This window comes from Dama dama, chromosome 7, assembly GCF_033118175.1.
Source record: "Dama dama isolate Ldn47 chromosome 7, ASM3311817v1, whole genome shotgun sequence".
In the NCBI taxonomy this organism is placed as follows: Eukaryota; Metazoa; Chordata; class Mammalia; order Artiodactyla; family Cervidae; genus Dama; species Dama dama.
This window is the reverse complement of record NC_083687.1, coordinates 18,809,349-18,831,351: the sequence shown is the minus strand read 5'-3', so window position 1 is coordinate 18,831,351 and position 22,003 is coordinate 18,809,349. Positions and strand designations below refer to the sequence as shown.

The 22,003-nt window shown below is 38.9% G+C and overlaps 2 protein-coding genes across 2 annotated transcripts in view; one reads left to right on the top strand and one right to left on the bottom strand.

The window, feature by feature from the left end:
* LOC133059510 (BRD4-interacting chromatin-remodeling complex-associated protein-like) overlaps positions 1 to 22,003 on the bottom strand; it is a 76,747-nt gene that overhangs the window by 51,137 nt on the left and 3,607 nt on the right. The gene's annotated exons all lie outside the window — the stretch shown is intronic.
* On the top strand, positions 6,418 to 6,825 carry LOC133059051 (large ribosomal subunit protein eL37-like). Its single transcript, XM_061146085.1, has one exon. The coding sequence runs from the start codon at positions 6,465 to 6,467 to the stop codon at positions 6,756 to 6,758; it is 294 nt and encodes a 97-aa protein (XP_061002068.1). The 5' UTR covers positions 6,418 to 6,464; the 3' UTR covers positions 6,759 to 6,825.

Here is a 22,003-nt window from a genome sequence, read left to right as displayed (position 1 = left end):
ATTTTAATGACTATGGAAAACAATACCCAGGAAATGACCGAGAAATGCTTCTGTCCTAATTGCTACTAAATGCAAGTAAGTAAAATTAAGTTGAAACTACCCTTGTGATAATTCACAATGTATCACTACATAGAATAATAAATACTAAAAAAAACGAGTCAGTTCTCTTCAGTTACACTACATTTCAAAGAACTCTCCTATTATACTTCTAAATAAAAGGTGAATTTGTTTTGATCACTGATTGCCATATTTACTACTTTCTTCCACTAAAAATAATCAGTCATTCAGAGAATCGGCTCCAGTGAGAATCTGACTCAGCAAAAGGAAGCAATGCCAACTTTGAAATAAACACTCATGAAGACAAACCTGGTTATGCATCAACCAAAAAAGCATTAGCCAAAATTTTAGGAACAGGAATTAAAAACAAGAAAGCCAAAAGTAAGTCTTACTTGCATCCTCTCCATAAAAACAAACTACCTGGATATTAAACACGAACTGCCCTTGACACTTTTTAAATTTCTAGTTTCATTCAGAAAAATATATATTTTATTAAATGAAGATTTACTGAGTCATTTGTGTTTTTTCTAACAGAAAAGGAGTTCTTTTAGAGAACATTTCTTTTAAATGAAGTAAAAGAAAAATCCAATGCAATTTTTTTCTACTTTGAAAAACAATGGATATGAGTGCACGATACCAGTCATAAATAGAGAGAAAGGACTGCCATCTGTATTTCCATCCCACAGTCACAAAATTCACTAGAGTACAATATGGTAATAAGCTATTAAAAAAATGAAAGGCAGTCTTGTGTGCCTCTTTGCAACCCCATGGACTGGAGCCCACCAGGCTCCTCTGTCTATGGGATTCTCCAGGCAAGAATACTGGAGTGGGTTGCCATTTCCTTCTCCAGGGGTTTTTCCCAGCCCAGAGATTGAATCCAGGTCTCCCGCATTGCAGGCAGACACTTTATGATCTGAGCCACCAGGGAAGCCAGATCTTTCTCTATATTTCCTCAAATATAATAGGACACCATTGCTCTGTGTTAGCATAGTTTGTACATGTTATTGTCTCTACGGAACTACTTTTAAAAATACTTTGAAATGGCAGTAATTATAAACAAAAAGTATTTTTCTTTTATTGAGCTTTAGTATTAGCAATCCAGTTAAAGTTATTATGCAAACTCTTGACTCTTCTTGCTGTTGGTCAATGAGTAACATTCAAAATATTTTGGTTTTATGGTATGTTCCAAGAAAAACAAGCTCTATAAAAACAACTAACAATATTAACAAACAAAATTCCATTTTACAAAGTCAACAATGTTACCAAGGAAGACATGCTGAAATTCCCTTTTACAAAAGTAGGCTCAAAAGGAAGATGTATGCATGAAGTCCACTTTTTAAGGAGAAGAAAATAAAAGGAAATTTTTAAAGCTTAAAAACCATTTCAGAAAGAATATCGGCAAATATACATGTGGCATATTATGCCAATAAAGATTTCCCAGTTTCTACAAAAACTGTAAAGAAGTTGAATTAATCTCACTCTGCTAAACTCCATTTAAGAAATAAACTTCCCTCTAGTGTGAAATTTTTTACAAACTTTAAGAAATGCCATGTGAACTGGAATTTAAAATGATAGTTATTTCAATCAAAATACCATAAGATACGAAGTTTCAGTTGAGGAAGATGAAAAAGTTCTGGGAAAAATAGTAGTGATGAACACACAACAATGTGAATGTACTTAATGTCACAGAACTGTACTTCAAATGGCTAAAATGGTAGGTTTTGTGTCATGTATATTTTACCACACATAAAAAAATCATATATGAATATTCCTACTTTAAAAAATACCCAAAAGGGTTTGCTTGAAAATAACTAGCTGTACATCTATGGTCAAAAATCTTCCTATTTCTGGAAAAGTATCCTCTCCCTCAAGCTGGCAGCATTAGGGCAGATACTCAATGAGGGGAAATGAGGGACCTGTGATTCATCAGTTAAAATTAACCCCAACAATCAGTGGGGTGGAAGAAGCTGAGGCAGATCACCCCACACTACCGATGGGCACAGATGTATTAATAGAAAGAAATCATCACACGAAGGAAGGAGGGTTCTTAACCTCTGGTGTGCCTTTTGGCTGTTTGGTGAAACCTATGGATCCCTCCTCAGTAATATTTCAAAATGCATAATATATGGAAGATTTTTTGAAATAGGGTTCTAAAAATATTGTATGAGAGTTGTATACATGGTTTTTCATCAGTGTATTAATATACTAGATATTGTGGTGAGTCTCCTGGAGGAGGGCATAGCAACCCACTCCAGTATTCTTGCCTGGGAAATCCCATGGACAGAGGAGATTGGCGGGCTAGAATCCACAGGGTCACAGAGTCAGACATGATGAAACAACTTAACGCACACACACACACAGTGGTGATCTAGTAACTACTATCATTTAGGAGAGAGTAATCTTTCAGGATATCAGCAAATGTAATATAATAGATAATATTTCTACAAGTAATATTTCCAGGCACTGTTAATATCAATAATACTGTGGCAAGTGGCCTTTACTTATAGATTTAGGAAATAACAGATTTCAATTGGAGTCTAGTGAAAATAACAGGCAATTTTTTTTTTTCCTTTAAAAGATCTAACTGGCTCTATTGAATGATTCATGAATCATGCAACATCCCCTCCAGTGAGCAGGGCTACAGAAAGCGAAGATTTTTAAAGCCAAGACAAGAAAGTCATGAACAAAAAGGATCATTTCAGGCTTAGGTAACCCACCTATAGGGGACAGAAGGGGTCTGTGTGGCAGATTACCTCATCTTCCTTTGGGGGATGGAGAGGACCCATGTGACCAATTAAAATGTGACTTTTTTCATATCCAAATTCATGGGCCTCTCTCTTCCCAATTCTACCCATAGATCCTTTAGGGGTCACTCCATGGAGCCCTTGCATTGCAGGGGTCCAAGACAGTTTGTTCAACATGTGAAACAAATAAACTCAATCCAGTAACAAACACAATGGGATTCTGAACATCTGAATATAATTCACAAGATATTTTTATACTTGCTAAGCACACAGTGGCCATTTCTACACACTGTACTTTTTTGCAATATCAAGATGCTGAAGGTGCTGCCAGATACACAGGACAGTAGCAGCAAGCTGTCAATTTTCACAGAATAGAAAGGACACTTCACTATCACCAAAGTTATCAAAGAATTCTCTGAGGGAGGAAGGTCAAGTAACCTAGTTTTCTGCAAGCTTAGCAGAGAGCAATAGAAATGCATTTTACAGTTTAAAAAGCCTGACACTGCAGTGGAAAAGACCATCAACATTCTCAGCCTTGGACCAGAGTGAGTTACAAGTTCCATCTGACAACTCGCAAGTTTGTTTTGTTTTTTTTTCTGGAAAGCTTAGTCAAAATTTGTATCTTTATTCTTCCAAATGTCCAATGCAGAAAATAGTCACATAATCATTAACTTTTCCAGTTTTTACATGAATATTTGGAATTGAACACATATCTAAATTAACACCTTTGTCTATACTCACTTCTGGGCTATCCCACTATAGATTATTGGACCTTCACATAAGAGAGTCAAGTAATTTAGAAACAGCCTCTGGAGATCTAAGAATGAAAATACTACATTTCTTTTTTAAGGCCAACTCAGTATAATTAAAAGATTTTAGAAATTAAAACCACATCATCCTGAAGGTGGCAGTCATATGTGCTGGAAGTAAATAGTGCTGGGGCAATGTTTACAATAGCCAAGACATAGAAGATGGACCTTAATGTCCATCGACAGAGGAACGGATAAAGAGATGTAGTATTAATACATATATACAATGGAATATTACTCAGCCATAAAAAAAGAATAAAATAAGGTCATTTGCAGCAACATGGATGGACCTAGAGATCGTTATACTGAGTGAAGCAAGTCAGACAGAAAAGGAGAAATATCATATGACATCCCTTATATGTGAAATCTAAAAAGAAATGATACAAATGAATTTACAAAACACAAAGACTCACTCAGAACAAACTTACGGCTGCCAGGGAAGAAACAGGGAGCTTGGGATGGACGAGTTAAATCATCAAGGACCATATGGCAGTTCTAATTCCAGTTTTTTAAGGAATCTCCACACTGTTCTCCATAGTGGCTGTACTAGTTTGCATTCCCACCAACAGTGTTTATACTCCAGCATTTATTGCTTGTAGACTTTTGGATAGCAGCCATCCTGACTGGCGTGTAATGGTACCTCACTGTGGTTTTGATTTGCATTTCTCTGATAATGAGTGATGTTGAGCATCTTTTCATGTGTTTGCTAGCCATCTGTATGTCTTCTTTGCACTATTTATAATAGCCAGGACATGGAAGCAACCTAGATGCCCATCAGCAGACGAATGGATAAGGAAGCTGTGGTACATATACACCATGGAATATTACTCAGCCATTAAAAAGAATTCATTTGAATCATTTCTAATGAGATGGATGAAACTGAAGCCCATTATACAGAGTGAAGTAAGCCAGAAAGATAAAGACCAATACAGTATACTAACGCATATATATGGAATTTAGAAAGATGGTAACAATAACCCTATATGCAAAACAGAAAAAGAGACACAGATGTACAGAACAGAATTTTGGACTCTGTGGGAGAAGGCAAGGGTGGGATGTTTCGAGAGAACAGCATCAAAACATGTATACTATCTAGGGTGAAACAGATCACCAGCCCAGGCTGGATGCATGAGACAAGTGCTCGGGCCTGGTGCACTGGGAAGACCCAGAGGAATCGGGTGGAGAGGGAGGTGGGAGGGGGGATCGGGATGGGGAACACATGTAAATCCATGGCTGATTCATGTCAATGTATGACAAAAACCACTACAATATTGTAAAGTAATTAGCCTCCAAAAATAAATGAAAAAAAAAATCCCATTAAAAAACAAACAAACAAATAAATAAATAAACACCTCATTTGTGCCAGACAAAATAAATAAATAAACCATCCAGGACCCACTGTAGAGCACGTGGAATTCTGCTCAGGGTTCTGTGGCAGCCTGGATGGGAGGCAGTCTGGGGAGAATGGATAGGTGTCTATGTGTGGCTGCGACCCTTCACTGTTCGCCTGAAACAACTACAATGTTGTTAATCAGCTATACTCCAACACAAAATAAAAAGTCTAAAAAACAAAAGAAGTAAACGGTGTTGGGAAAACTATATGACCTGCTTAGAACACAGTCCCTTCTTCTGAGAGACTTGTGGCTACAACACAACCCTTTTCCTTAGGAAAGAAGTAAAGACTTTTCTGGGTCATTTGAAATAGAACAGACTCTGAAATATGACAGACTCATAGCTCTATTACTGCCATTATTCAATATTGCTCTTTTGGACAAATTAGAATGAAGTTTTCTTGCTTCATTGGGTCTTAACAGTCTTGCCTGTAGAACACCTTATTTACCTCTTAAAATATTTTAAGTTCTTCGACTTTGCCTCACTTAGTAAAAATCACTTTTCTATGAAGGTCTGTCATTATTTAACTGTTCCTTAAACTTCTAACGAAAGCTTGCAAATTTTGTTAATGATTCTCAGATCATTAATATCACAATTTTTCTTTAAGAAAGTACATTAAAATAGCATGATATGTTAAGCAGTACCATAATTTACAGTACTAATGGTAATGATGATTTGATTCAATGATTATTTATTTATTAAATAAGCATATGCTGGAAGGGGAGGGTACAGGATTAAAGAAACATAAAAGACCCCACACAAGTATATATGTCCCAGCTCTCAAGTAACTGATAATCTTATTGGAAAGGCAAGACCTCTGAAATAATTTTCCTAACTGTAGAAAGCATTATCAATGTGCATAAAAGTAAACATATACTAGCATGGACATTTATAATAATAATGAGCTCTTTTTACAATTATTATTACTATTATAAAAATATAAATTAATACTAATTACTATTAATATATGAAGGGACGTGATGTGATAAAAACTATAGTAGAAATAAAACCTGTAGTAGCAGCTAACATTAAGTACCTTGCCCCTGCCATGTACTTTACATAGCGCTAATCCTTCTAACATAGTCTTGAGAGGTATGAATCCTTATCCCTGTTTTTAGAGAAAGACACTGGCCCAACATTGTAGTTTACAAACATCAGGACAAGAGGTTTGAACTCAAATCTCTAACTCCAAAGCCCATGCTGCTTCTCATCTCTGTGAGTGGAAACGTGATTCTTGGAAGGTCTGATTTCTGTCAACGTTTCCCATGTCATTTGGCCTGGTGAGATTTGGTGAAAATCTTAAAAAACATTTTCTCCCACAGCAAAAACCCTCACTATTCCATCAATTAAAATTCTAAAATTTTAAATCAACTTGGAATTTTTGCTGAGAAAAGTGAAGCACATTATTGTAAGTCTATCACTATGAAAAGTAGGGCTCTTTGGTCTCGGCGGCAGAAGCAAGATGACGAAGGGAACGTCATCGTTTGGAAAGCGTCGGAATAAGACGCACACGCTATGCCGCCGCTGTGGCTCTAAGGCCTACCACCTTCAGAAGTCGACCTGTGGCAAGTGTGGCTACCCTGCCAAGCGAAACAGAAAGTATAATTGGAGTGCTAAAGCTAAAAGACGAAATACCACCGGGACTGGTCGAATGAGGCACCTAAAAATTGTATACCGCAGATTCAGGCATGGATTCCGTGAAGGAACAACACCTAAACCCAAGCGAGCAGCTGTTGCAGCATCCAGTTTATCCTAAGGATTTCAACAATTAGTTGCGCAATAAATGTTCTGGCTTTTAAAAATAAAAAAAAAAAAAAAGAAAAGTAGGGAGAAATATATTAGAACTGGCTTGGATAAAGGAGCTGTGGGAACACTGTGGCTGACATTTTACAGTCTTTTTTTCCATGTAAGACTTGGGGGAGAGGAGTCTTTTCAATAGAAAAGGCTGGAAGAGGCTCCATAATGAAGTAACTTTGGGAGATGCCACACATCACATACCCTTCTCGTATGTGCACATCAGATCACCTGCTTTTTAAAAGTCACTGTTTCCCCCACTGACTTTGCCCCAGATCCCTCCGTTCTCTCCCAAGTTCACTCCCAACAACCATGAACTCCCAAGGGTCGAGAGCAGCAGAGCTGTCCAATAGAAACACCACGAGCACGAGTGAGAGGCACACATTTTGAGATTCAAAATTTTCTAGCAGTAAAATTTTTTTAAGTGTAATTTGTTTTAATACATAGTTGATCCTTGAACAATATGGGTTTGAACTGTGAAGGTCCACTTATACACAGGTTTTTTTCTGATACATTTACAAATATATACATGTAGAACATCATATGTAAGACTTGTATATGGATAGCCTATCCTTACACAGGCATAGGTGAGTGGTATTTAATACAAAGTTAATGGTGTTTGTTTTCTTACTGTTTTATAACTTTGCTTTCATACAATTACATTACCATATAATATGCCTCTCTCTCTTGCAATGGGAGAACCTGCATATCTGCCTATCATCGTGGGGTTTTTTTAAAGAAAAATATAACAATGTTTCCAATACTGTATTATGAATATGACTGTTACCGTATGCCATCAACATTTGATAATGATTCACTCATTAGCATAGAGGCTAGGCTACTGTGAAGTCATCATACCAATGACATTAGGCCACATAAAGCAATCACATAGCTGCTTCTTCATTACCAATGCATCAATCACTATACCTACAGATAAATACATAAATCTTTTCCATATTTTCTTTTCATTTTTGATGTCTAATATTAGAAAGAATAGATTTTCCAATAGTCATGTATGGATGTGATAGTTGGACTACAAAGAAAGCTGAGCACAGAAGAATTGATGCTTTTGAACTGTGGTGTTTGAGAAGACTCTTGAGAGTCCCTTGGACTGCAAGGAGATCCAACCAGTCCACCCTAAAGGAGATCAGTCCTGGGTGTTCATTGGAAGGACTGATGTTGAAGCTGAAACTCCAATACTTTGACCACCTGATGAGAAGAGCTGACTCATTTGAAAAGATCCTGATGCTGGGAAAGATTGAGGGCAGGAAGAGAAGGGGATGACAGAGGATGAGATGGTTGGATGGCATCACTGACTCAATGGACATGGGTTTGGGTAATCTCCAGGAGTTGGTGATGGACAGGGAGGGCTGGCGTGCTGTGGTTCATGGGGAAACTGAACTGAACTGATTAGAAAGACATGTTAACATCTACAGCGTTTTATAAGACAATACTGATACAGGTATTGACAGACAAGAAAGTTCATCTGTGAACAGATATTGTAAACTTATGATATGGATATATAGAGTAAAGTACTCTAAAAGTGTTTTCTCTTCTGTATGGTTTTCTTAATAATTTTTTTTCTTGCTTGCTCTTTACAAGAATTCAGCATATAAGAAATATACCAAATATATGTTAACCAGTGAGGCTTCTATTCAACAGTAGGCTAAAAGTTATTTTAAGTTTGGAGGGATAAAAAGTTGTACATGGATTTTTGACTGCTAGGAGGCTGGTGCTCCTAACCCTCACATTGTTCAAGGGTCAACTGTGTTTTATTTTGTCCAGAACACTCAAAAAATATTTGGACAAAATTTTTAAAGATTTTATTTAGAACTTAAGCTAATCATTTCAACTAGATATTTTACATCCTTTTTTTCATACAAAGTCTTCAAAATCTGGTGTGGACTTTACAATTACAGTACATCACTAATGATGCATTTCAAGCACTAATGGCCATAATACGTGGCTTGTGGGCATCATATTGGACAGTTATCATCTAGAGACTTTCTTTTATAGAACTTAGTTTAGGAAAAACACTGGCCTACAAGCTCATTTGCCCCTTGTTAGTCTTTATGGACAGTCACAAAGTGGAAATCATAAGAGTAAGAACAGCTGACAAGGTATGAATAATTATTTACACATGGCTTCCAAAAGGTTTTGTTGATGGGATTTTTTTTTATGGGAAGGGGGGATGAATGGAATGGAGTTGCCATTAACACTTGCTTTCACCACAGTATCACACATGCATGCACACACACACATACATAAAGACATAATTTAAAAAAGGAAAAAGTTGAATATTAAGTATCAGTTCCAAAGACAATCCTAGTCTAGCCATTGGACTAAAATAATCCTAATCTTCTAAGAAGCAAAGTTAATTTTACATGCTTCTCATATATTTGAAGGCTTTAACATATATTTCTAAAAACAAGTTATTTCATGTTTGTGCAAAATGATCTTAAATACATGAGAAAAAAAATAAATTATTCAAGGAAAAAACAAACAAAAAAATTTGCTAAAAAGAAATTAAAACTGATGTTGAGAGTTCCTGAATCAGGTACTCTCAGATAAGCCTCATAACTGGCTCTCAGACCCATTTGAACAGGGAAAACCAAGACTTGCTGTAGGCTTCTCAATCACATGGGAGTGTGTTAAAAATCCAGATTCTCAGGCCCATTCCAGGCCCACTGGATCAGGAACTCAGGGTGTTAACCAAGCCATCGAGGCAGTCGATGCACACCCATGTCTGAGCACCACAAGGGCAACACAGAAATAGCATGCAAACCCAGTCTGTTTAACTCCAAAAGCTACAAATATTTTTTAGAAGTTTGGGGCGGGGGTTCTCTCTACCTTTTTTTTTTTTTTTTGGTCCTTTCTTCTTGAGAAGGGGCTGAGAATTTTTGTGTGTATGTGTGGTAAAATAGCATAACATACAATTCACCATCCTAACCATTTGTAACTGTCCAGTTCAGTGGTGGTAAGAACATTCACATTGTTGGGCAACCATCACCACCATCCATCTCCAGAGTCTTTTTTCATTTTGGAAAAACTGAAACTCTCCCCATTAAATGCTAACTCTCCCTTTCCCCTCCCCCTAGACCTTGGCAACCACCATTCTACTTTCTGTCCCTGAGAGTTTGACCACTCTAGGTAACTCATATAAGTGGAATCTAGAAGTGGAACCCAGTTTCACCCAAACATCCTCAACTGCAGAAAGTCTGCAAAATACTGAAATGTATAAAGAAAATGAAGATCACTTATGATTCCCACTGCCTAGCAGTGACTGCCATGGACTGAGTTGTGTCCCTCCCAAAACTCATGTTGAAACCCTAAGCTCTGAAGTGACTGAATAGAGAGACAGAGTCTTTAGGAAGTAATTAAGATTAGACGAGTTCACGAGAGGAGAGCCCTAATCCAATAGGGCTGGTGCTCTTGTAAGAAGAGAGTCCAGGGCTCATGTGAGGACATCAAGAAGGCATCCTTCCCCAGCAAGCGAATTGGCTGGCACCCTGGATCTTGGATTGCACAGCCTACAGAAATAGGAGAAAATAAGTTTCTGCTGTTTAAGACATCCAGCCTATGATATAGTTGACCCTCAAACCCAAGGTCTGGGGCACTGACCACGTGCACAGTTGAAAATTCACATATAACTTTATAGTTGGGTCCCCTACATAGACAGTTCCTCTGCATCCGCAGATTCAGTCAACTGTGGATCATGAATACTGCAGTATGTATTCAGGGGGAAACAAAAATTCCACACATAAGTGGACCCATGCAGTTCAAGCCCACATTGTTCAAAGGTTAACAGTATTTTGCTATGGCAGCCTGAACTAATACTATATGCCTTTTTTTTTTTTTTTTAACTTTCCCAGCATTTTTTAAACCTGCATTCTGCAGACCAGTGTTCTGCAGGACACTGAGTTTTGGAAAGTGGATTTTAAAGTGACGTCAGGTTTCTACTACTAAATTTCTCAGTCTTTTCTGTACTAAACTGAACTGAAAATGTCAAGAGGGGAATTTGTTATATTTGATCTCTAAATGCTTGGGAGGAAAACATGCCCTGCTGTTCTGATAAAAATATACTACTAGACAACTAACAGGAATTTCAAGGGGCAATGTCTAGGTCTTGGAAGGCAATACTGGCTGACAGGGATAATTCACTTAAGATAAAAAGTAATTTTCTAAAGGAGCCATTCACCCACAGATTCACTGTTAGCAGACTAGTCTAATTAAACACTGCTTTAACATTATTTTTTTTTAATAACAGTAATTTTAAAAAGCAGGATAGCTAAACTCCAAATGGGTGAGGCACTGTTAACCCTTTGCATGCATGACCTCACAATTAATTCTGGTGAATTTCCTCTGCAAAGTAAATCCTCAATTCAGAGGGAGAAACAAAGGCACAGGCCCCCAGAGAGGTTACATAATTTACTGGAGTCAGCACAGAAAGGAAGGAAAAGAGCCAGGATTGGAACACACATCTGTCTGGTTCCAAAGCTATTAATAACTACAATGTTTCTTTCTTTCTTAAATAACTGCCTTGCTTGACAAATTTTTATTTTTTTTATACATAAAGAAAAATTCAAACACTGTGGCCTTGCACTGACTGTATTTCACAAATGTTACTCCAGTGTCCGCCCACCCATACCCCAGCCTTCCTTCCTTTTCTCTCTCTCCTCTTCTAGAAACTTCTCTCTTCATCTAAATAAGTTTCCCCACTGTCTCATCATTTTCATACACTTCTCAATTTCTTTCTTTCCCACCTAAATTCCTCTGCTTTGCCATCTTCTCCTGGTCAACACATTTCTTAGGCTCCAGTTCAAATGCCGTTTTGTATGTGTAATTTCACTGCTCATTCTCTCATGCCCCACATCCCATCTGTCAAGAAATCTCATCAGCTATACTTCCAAAGAGATCCAGAACCCAGCCACACACCACCTCCACTGCCGCCCCCCTGGTCTGAGCCGTCATAACCTCTCACCTGGCCTCTCTGCTTTCCCTGCTACAATCTATTCTCATTCCAACTTCCTGAGTAATCCCTTTAAAACATAAATCAAAACTGTTCAATGCATTCCCATTTTTCTCACTGTAAAAACCAAAATCCTTTTCTGTGCTCAACTGTGAATGCCTGTAACACCCTTATATAACTGTTCCAACTACCCCCAAATCTCTGAACGCTTCCTAATTCTAGCCCTTGCTGACTTGCCATGCCTTGAACTCACCAGGCCTGCTCATGCCTCATGCCTCAGGCCCTTTGCACTGGCTGCTCTCTGCCTGGAATGTCATTCCTTCAGATAAGGCCTTACTTCTTTCCATCCCCCCAGCATTCCACATTTTTCTTTTCTTGCTTTCTTTTCCCCACTATGACTCACTACAAAGTTTATCTAGGTGTATAGTTTATCTTCTCAAGAAATCCCTGCTCATTGAGGCATCTTGGAGCCTAGAATGGCACCTGGAATATATTAGTTGCTCAATAATATTCGCTGAACAAGTGAATGGATGGACTTGCTCATACACTTTAGTCAAAGGCTGTCTCTCCTTTGCTCTCACTTGTATCAGGCATTTGGGATTTATCATCTACCTCTGTGTGGTAGTCGTTAAGTTGTGTCTGACTCTTGCAACCTCATGGACTATAGCCTGCCAGGCTCCTCTGTCCAGGGGATTCTCCAGGCAAGAATACTGGAGTGGAATGCCATTTCCTTCTCTGCATGTATCTATTATCCACCCACCTAGATCATGTGTTCCCATCCCCTCTAAGTGCCCTGTACAAAATCAGCATTTAATAAATACTTGATGATGAATTATCAGTACAGTGCCTTCTTCTCCTGGGATAGATAGTTATAGTAATAACCTTTCAAAACATGACATTCCATTTAGAAAAGAGACATCCTGGAAAGCAAAGGGGGAAAAAAAGAATACTTTTAATTTTTTTTTTTTTGGCTGCACCAGGTAGCTTGTGAGATTTTAGTTCCCCAGCCAGGGATTGAACCATGGTTGAACCATGGCCCTTGGCAGTGAGAGCACAGAGTCATAACCTCTGGACTGCCAGAAAATTCCCAGAATATTTTAGATTACTCTTAAAAGGGTATAAAATATTTTAAAGGTATGTACAGATAATGCATATACACATACCAAATCTGTGTCATGCTCTGAAAACAAATTATTTGCTTTGTGACCTCCATGTATATTATATACTGAAGACATTCCTGAGAGTCAAGCTTAAGGTCACATTTGGATAGGAGGGCAATTTGCAGAAAACACAAGAGAAGGAAAAGACCTACAAAAAAATAAACCCAAAACTGTTAAGAAAATGGTAATAGGATCACACGTATCGATAACTACCTTAAATGTAAATTGGTTAAATGCACCAACCAAAAGACACAGACTTTACAGACTGAAGTAAGGGGATGGGAGAAGGTATTCCTTGCAAATGAAACTCGTAAGAAAGCTGGAATAGCAATACTCATATCAGACAAAATAGACTTTAAAACAAAGACTGTTATAAGAGACAAAAAAGACACTACATAATGATCAACAATTCAATCCAAGAAGAAGATGAAACAATTATATATGCACCTAACATAGGAGCACCTCAATATGAGAGACAAATATTCACAAACATAAAGGGAGAAATCAACAGTAACCCAATAATAGCTGGGGACTTTAATACCCTACTGTCATCAATGGACAGATCATCCAGACAGAAAATCAATAAGAAAATGTAGGCCTTAAATGGATAGTAAATGGATAGTAAAGTAATTTGGAACACAGAACATATTTTAAATAATGAGTCAAGAATTTATGTAATATATCACAAAATTAAAAGGTTAATGTCAAATAGGTTTTACGGCACATTTTTTGATCTAGTATCAGTTCTAGTTGGGAAACATCTAAATTATAACGATAATGTGTCCTATAAAATAATTTATTATATAGAACTAAAGTCTTCATTTACCTGAAAACTGTAACATCTCTCTCTACATTGTTCATTTTGCACTGTATATCCAATATGCATATTGTTAAAAAACAGTTTAGCCAACTTTAGGATCTTTTCAGTCATTTAAAAAAAATTATTTTTAGTTTTGCCTGCCTAGGTGTCCGCTGTGCATGGGATTTCTTTAGTTGTGACACAGGCTTCTCACTGAGGTGGCTTCCTTCCCGTCCTGAGGCTCACCGGCTCTAGAGCACAGGGTCAGCAGTTGTGGCTCATGGGCTTAGCTGCCGGGTGGCATGTGGGATCTTCCTGGACCAGGGACCGAACCCACGTTCCCTGCATTGGCAGGTGGATTCTTAACCACTGAACCACAAGGGAAATCCAAATATTTATTTATTTTTATTTGGCTGTGCCACGTCTTGGTTGCAGCACAAGGGATCTTTAGTTGTGGCAAGTGGGATCTAGTTCCCTGACCAGGGATTGAACCCGAGGTCCCTGCATTGGGAGCAGAGTCTTAACCACTGGACCATCAGGGAAGTCCCTATCTTTTCAGTCATCTTGACTGTAGCATATGCACAATTCATTTTGTGAATATTGGTGAGGAAGATAAGTAAACAGACCCCTGCAAGACTTTTGGTAACTTCTTAATTGATTATATAGCTAATTTAAGCTTAGACTTTTAACAGTGCAAATGAAAAAAGAATGTACAGTAATAATCTAGTCCTCATAAAATCTACTAAAAAGATAAATCTTCTCTGGTATGCACAGGCATTTCACATAGCACAATGTCCATTTTACATTTCTAGATAAGTTAAGGCCCTCCCCACCCCTCTTTTTCAAACATAGTTCCCCAAATTTTATTTTTCTTTGATTACTCTCTTTGGAAATTTACTTTCAGATTGTTTTACCTACATAACATATGCTGTAACAGAAAATTATTCTAAGTATATCACGTGACATAAAAAAGAGAAACAAGTAAAAGACTTTTCAAAATGTTGAGGGGGGGAACCCTAGAGGAGCAAAGAATTAGGGCAGTAGCTGGAAGGAGAAGTGAACTTAAAAAAAAAAAAAATCAGTTATTGTTTACCTTTTAAACTAGACCAGTAAAGTGAAAAGAAATACCTAAAATAAATAGATAAGCAAGCCATCTTGAGGCTTATGGATAGAAACAATTCCAAACATCTCAAGGTGAAAATATTCATCCATTAAGTGTGATCACACCTGGAGAAAAGGGGCTGGCTTCTCATGGATCTCTCCAATCCTAAGATTCTCACAAATCTGAATAATCAGAATACAAATAGGTCAGTTTATTCTTACTTTTTATTTCTAAATATATTTCTTTGCATTTCTAGGAAATATCAGAGTTAAAAGAAATCTAATTATAGAAGCATTTTTATTTTAAATCCAAGGAGAAATACTTCCAAGTTAAAAGCACACCATCAAAACAACCTTTACTCAAGAAGCAGGAGGGGAAAAAACCTGATTTTGTGTGTGTGTGTGGATAAGTCTCTACACATGGAATGTAAAGAATCTGCAATGCAAGAGACCACCTATATTGTTATAACACTTTAAAATGTTATTCTAAGGAGAGTTGAATACCAATTCTAAAATAAAAAACAAGAAACTAAGTAAACTGATTATCATTTTTAAAAAAATACAGTAAAAATCTGAAATACACTGCAAACAACTTTTAAAGGTAGGTGATTTTAATACATATAATAGCAGTCTTAATATTCCTTAGTTATGTTTGAAATATTTAGTCTACATAACAAAATTTTGAAAGTCTCTCCCATACTACACTTACCACAAGATTTTGAAATTCTTCATCTCCCCCAATTAAGCTTACCACTAGTAAGTAGTGAAAGGGCTGGTTCTCAATGAGGGAGAGGGAAAATTCAGGTTAGTTCTAGCCTTCCATGAAGAACTCAGGTACTATCTCAGACTGTACACGGAGCCACTTAAAGCCCAAGAGCCGTAAGTCAGGCAGGGCGAACTAAAACATCCACAGTAAGAGTGTTTCATCATCTTTTACTATTGTTGTCCATCAGGGCTCAGCTTTCTCACAGAGTCAAAAAGAAAAGGAAAAAATCCTTCTGACGCAGTATCTCACTGGCCTTAAATTCAACCTACAGCATGGCCTCTTTAAAAGAATGTTTCTTTATAGAGTGAGTCATACTTTGTACATTTTAAATCCTTTCCCCCAAATCTGTACTATGATTACACTGACAGCATTCCCAGCAAGGAAACAACTTGAGCAGCACCATATCATGTTTAATTAAGGTTCTGAGTGTTCTCACTTCCAATCAGGACTTTTGTTTAGTGAAAGATATGATTCATAATCTCTGATTGCTTCCAAGTATAGAGCTAAAATGGGCCCTATGTTTGATTCACCATGCTATGCAAATTGAAACTGAATTATCTGCAGAAGGAGCTCTGACCTAAAATCTGACCACTGACACAAGATTCTGGGTTTTTTGGTCACCCCCCCTTTTTTTTTTTTTTGGTCACCATTTTTAATTATCAACAAAACACTACCTTTTCCTATTTCTCCTACTGAAACAAAGGTCATCCAAGTTTAATTTTAGGACTTCAAAATATTTGAACTTGTAGGCAGTCATTTGTAGATAAAATTTCAACATGGTTTTAATACCAATGGCAAACTGTATGAGGTATGGACATGCAGTATATATTCAAACCCCACCTCTGCCCCTTAGTAATGTAACCTCGGGTAAGCTATTTATCATTTCTAAACCTCAGTTTCATTATCTATAAAATGGAGACAAACTATCTACAGGGAGTTCTTTAGAATTTTATGATACTTAACACCCATCAGGGCCTGAAGTAATATTAAGGTTTAACAACATTCTTTCTCTTTCCCCTATTTTCTTTCTTATGAAAATGTTTCAATCACAGGTTGGGACTCCATGTTTAATTTCTGATGATACTAGGAAGCACCATGGATTTCAGTTGAAAACTGGAATAAGCCTAAGCCTTTCCTAGAAAGCCCACCATGTGGGTTTCCCAGGTGGCGCTAGTGGTAAAGAACCTGCCTGCAAATGCAAGAGATGCTAAGAGAAGAGGGTTTGATCCCTGGGTTGGGAAGATCCCCTGGAGAAGGGTATGGCAATCTACTCCAAAATTCTTGCCTGGAGAATCCCGTGGACAGAGGAGCCTGGCAGGCTACAGCCCATGGGGTCACAGAGTTGAACATGACTGAAGCGACTGAGCACGCATAGAAAGGCAATACTTTTCATATCTCATTCCCTCACATTCAGGATTTTTATTTCAGGCAAAATGAATGTTCAGTGTGTTTGCAAGATAAGCCAAAGAACCCACAAAAACAGAAAATGTTCAATTTTCCAACTTTATTAAAAAGAAATGTATAATTAAACACAACTACATAAATCAGAGTTGATTAGGAGTACAGGGAAGGGGAATCTGGGTTAAACATCCGGTGCAGTGAGGTTTCAGGTTTCTTCCTGAATGGAAGCACACACGAGGTAAGGGGGAGGAAAGATCAGGCCCCTAGCTGCCTCTCCCCAAGACCTCTTTCTTCCATGTCCCCATCCCATTTTCGCTGCCAGTTCTGAGGGCTCCTGAGCTACACCACGCATGTACAACCGCCGCAGCAAAGCGGCCTTCCGGGCCCATTTCCATTCAGCGAGGGACCACTTACAAAGTTTCCCTCTTAGGGCTTTCCTTTAAAGTCAACACCTCCTTTCTTCTCTGTCTACATTCCCGCTTCACCTTCATTTAACCACCCCCTTCCCCACTGTCTTTTTCACTTTTACTCTAGAACACTACTGTCATGAGAGAACCATGCGATGCAGGTGGATTTGGTGTATTGTTTCATTCACGTTGCCTCCCTGCAACCAAGTACCATTCCTTTCCTCCATCTTCCCCCACATCTCACATATTTTGCAAATTTCTTCCCTTCAAACTCAAAACCTTTTGCCTCTGCCCCTGACAAATGACCTTGCGATCTTCTTAGGAAAGACCTCTATTCTGAATCCTATCATCCACCCTGCTCTCCTCTTATGTTACAGTTACTTTTTCTGTAGGCAATTTGGGGAACAGAGGAACCTTATGAAAAAGCAAGTAACAGCAGTGTGAGGAAAGAATAGAAAAAAAATGAGGTTAAGGAGAGTGCTACAAAGTTCCATTTGGTATTATCTGAATTTCTAAAAAATGACCTTCCCTTATTTCTCTCCCTCTCCCTTTAACCTGACTTTCCTCTCACCCACAGCCATCAGAATGTACTACAAGTCCTTGCTGATTTCTATCTCCAAAAACAATTTTTATTTAGTTCCCATCATTCTGTTCTACCTGGTTGTCTAAGTAGTTAGCCAGCAAATGTTTACTGAGTGCCCAGCTTGTTTTAAATGCTACGCTAAAGGCTTAGAAAAAGTCAGTGAACGGGGAAACATAAGATTTCTCAGTCCTACTACAGGAGTTCTGTATCTATAGATGACTGTTTCGCCTACTCAAGTTTGGGACCATGATAAGAGGAGTTGCTGTCTCTTAACTCTCAATAATTTGAGATATGATTTCTAAGTCTTTCTTCCATAGAACCTGGGTCCTCAGCATTGAGAGCACAGAGTCCTAACCACTGGACCACCAGGGAACTCTTGAATTCATTTAATTGTGGTAAAACACGCAAGATTTACCACTTAAGTGTACACTTCATTGGCTTTAAGTACACACACACTATTGTATTGGGTTGGCCAAAAAGTTCATTCTGAATATGTTGTTCAATAAAGTTTTCAGTGAAAATGAAAAACATGTTTGTTTGTTTTTTTTTACTTAAAACCAAACGAACTTTTGGGCCAAACCAATAAACCTACTGTCACGATCCAGCTCAAGAACTTTTCATTATCCCCAGCTGAAATTCTCTACCATTACGTCACTTTTTATTAACCAAAAGTTATCTTCATCGTTAAATTCTTGGCCCCCACTCCCATTATCTTGGTTCACCACTGTTACCCCTTTGCAACCACCCTCGAGTCCCTGGCATCTCTCTTCCTATCACATCTGGGGGCAAAAATGCCAATCTTGGTTGAACTGATCACCTGGCTGCTTTTACTTCGCTTGTAATGAACGGTGGTGGTTAGCTGGTGGCAGAAAATCACACAACTAACTGGACTGATTGGTTTCACCTTAAATGCTGATCCCCGCCCCCCAATGTGCACCCAGGCATTCAGCAATGCCCAGCCACCCTATCGAGCATCCCAATGAGTTCACTGTCCTGCTGTCCAAAGCAAGGTGTCCTCCTTCTCTCACACCACCCACACCCCTTCCTCCTTCAAGGTGCTGGCCCTGCCTCAGACTCCGCTGAGAAAACAGAAACCATGAAACAAAAAGCCCTGTATTCCACCTCCAATTCCTAAACCTCTCTGCCTTCTCTCCTGCTACACTGCAAGTCATCCTGCTCCCCCCAAAGGCAAACCCTCTTGTATTCTGACTCTTCTCCTACTGAAGAATGTTGTTCCTTTGGCAGGAATTCCCTAGTGATCCAGTGGTTAGGCCATGCTGCTTTCACTACCCTGGCCCGGATGCAATTCCTAGTTGGGGAACTAAGATCCCGAAAGTGCAGCGAAGGAAGGAGGGAGAGAGAGAAATAAAGAGAAAGAATTCTGCTCCTTTGGTAGTCTTCTCTCTCTTCTGCGTTAGCCTCCCCCTATTAGACAGTCTCAGTAGCTTATTGAAAATGCTCTTCTATTTCCCATCAGTTTTTAAAATGTGCTTCCTTGACTCCACCTCTCTCTCTCTCCAACTACTGCTGTGCCATTTCTGTCCTTGCTTTATGGCAAAATTTTCCCAACAAGTGGGTCACAATTGCTTCACTCCCATTCTCTCAGTTCAGTCGCTCAGTCATGTCTGACTCTTTACGACCCCATGGACTCCAGCACACCAAGCCTCCCTGTCCATCACGAACTCCCAGAGTTTACTCAAACTCATGTCCATTGAGTCAGTGATGCCATTCAACCATCTCATCCTGTCGTCCCTTTCTCCTCCCACCTTCAATCTTTCCCAGCATCAGGGTCCTTTCAAATTAGTCAGTTCTTCACATCAGGTGGCTAAAGAATTGGCAGTTCAGCTTCCAATGAATATTCACCTTCCAATGAATATTCAGGATTGATTTCCTTTAGCATGGACTGGTTGGATCTCTTTGCTGTCCAAGGGACTCTCAAGAGTCTTCTCAAATACAACAGTTCAAAACCATCAATTCTTCTGCGCTCAGCTTTCCTTATAGTCCAACTCTCACATCCATATATGACTACTGAAAAAACAATAGCTTTGACCAGTCAAACCTTTGTTGGCAAAGTAATGTCTGTGCTTTTTAATATGCTGTCTAAAATCGTCACAACTTTTGTTCCAAGGAACAAGCACCTTTTAATTTCATGGCTGCAGTCACCACCTGCAGTGATTTTGGAGCCCCCCAAAAATAGTCTCTCACTGTTTCCATTGTTTCCCCATCTATTTGCCACTAAGTGATGATAGTGATCATCACTATGCGATGCCATGATCTTAGTTTTCTGAATGTTGAGTTTTAAGCCAACTTTTTCACTCTCCTCTTTCACTTTCATCACGAGGCTCACTCTCTCAGTACATTCCAATTTGGCCTTCATTCCATGTGCCACTAAAACTACTTGTCAAGACTGCCAAATCCAAGTGGAAGTTTTCTCTCCTCAGGATTTAACTTCTCAGTAGTATTTGGCACAGCAGACCACTCCCTTTTCTTGAAATAGATAAATTCACTCTCCTGCTTTAGTGCTGAGCCTCCTCGGTCTCCTTTGCACCCCCTTCACTCACGGGAAAGTTTCAGGCTTGATCGTTAAGTCTTCTATGCTCACATATGACCTCAACCAGTTCCACGACATACCATCTCTATGCTGGTGACTCTCAAAATTTATGTCCACTCCCCTCAGCTCAACTTGAACATTCACCACCTGCTTGACTTTCCACTTAGGTTTCTGAAACACTTGTGAGACATCCAACGGGTTCCACACAGAACTCTAGTTACCCAGCCCTCCCCGTCTTCTCTACAAGCAACTGGCACCACCAGCCACCAGGCCGTAAGCCAGGAGTCTGAAGGAATCCTCGATCCCTCCTCCTGTCCCTCCACAGACAACCCATGAAGCAAATACTCTTGATTCAACCTCCAAAATCTCTCTGAAACCCACCATCTGCCCTGCTCCATCTCCACGGCACTTGCCTAAGATACTATCAAACTTGAGCTGACCATTGCAGTAGTTCCCTAACTGCCCTCTCTGCTTCCTCTTGTTCCACAGAGCAGCCAGTGATGTTTAAAAACAAAAACATATCACTCCCCTAATTAAAGCCCTAAAATAGCTTCTCCTTTTCTTTAAAATAAAATCCCCAAGCCCCTGTATGTCTTAAGAGGCCCTGCACAACTTCTCTAACTCCATTTCACTGCATTCTCCTCCTGCTTCCTTCTGTTCCAACATCCCTGTCCTTCTGGACCTTTCAGGGCTTTGTACTTGTTTCCAGGCCAGGAATGTCTCCCCAGCTTTGCACAAGGCCAACACAAGTTCCTGTGTCAAGTGTTAGCTCAAATGTCACCTTTTCACAGGGACACTCCTTGACTCTTCCTAGCCAAAACAATACACTCTTTCCCCCATAACACACTCTTTTGGACCCACCAGCTTATTAACTTCTTACAAGTTTTTTCTTAATCCTTAATTACCTTGATTATTTGTGTTTCCTTATTTCCTGTTTTTCACACTATACTACAAATTTCATGAGGGCAGAGATCTTGTCTGTTTTGAATTCTACTGAAGGCTACTTGAAAATAAAGAAGCTACTCTTTCCCTCTGAGCAGGCTGATTTTAGATCCGCCCCCCCCCCCCCCCCCCACCCCTTCAAGCTTTACTGGATTTTAGTCAAAATAATTGCTGTGGCATTTACTCCATGAAAAACAAGCGGAGAAAAACCACATGGGACAGTCAAATACTAGAACTCCACCCACTCACTAGCCTAGACAATGGACTGCACACAGGTATCCGCAGTGGTCCCTCACAAAGCTTTTCAAAATGTAGGACAGAGAAACGTGGATATAGGCAAAAATAATATAACTCTGACACCTGCATCAAAGGTTTCAACCTTTCCCCCTAGCAATCACTAAACACAACAGTGATTTCAGAAGAAAGAAAAGCACAAAACAACTCAAATATGTGATCTTTGCTCCAGAGAAGTTAATTATTTCCAGACTTGGTTCTCTCATTTTGGTCTGGCTGGCTAGTCATTATCTG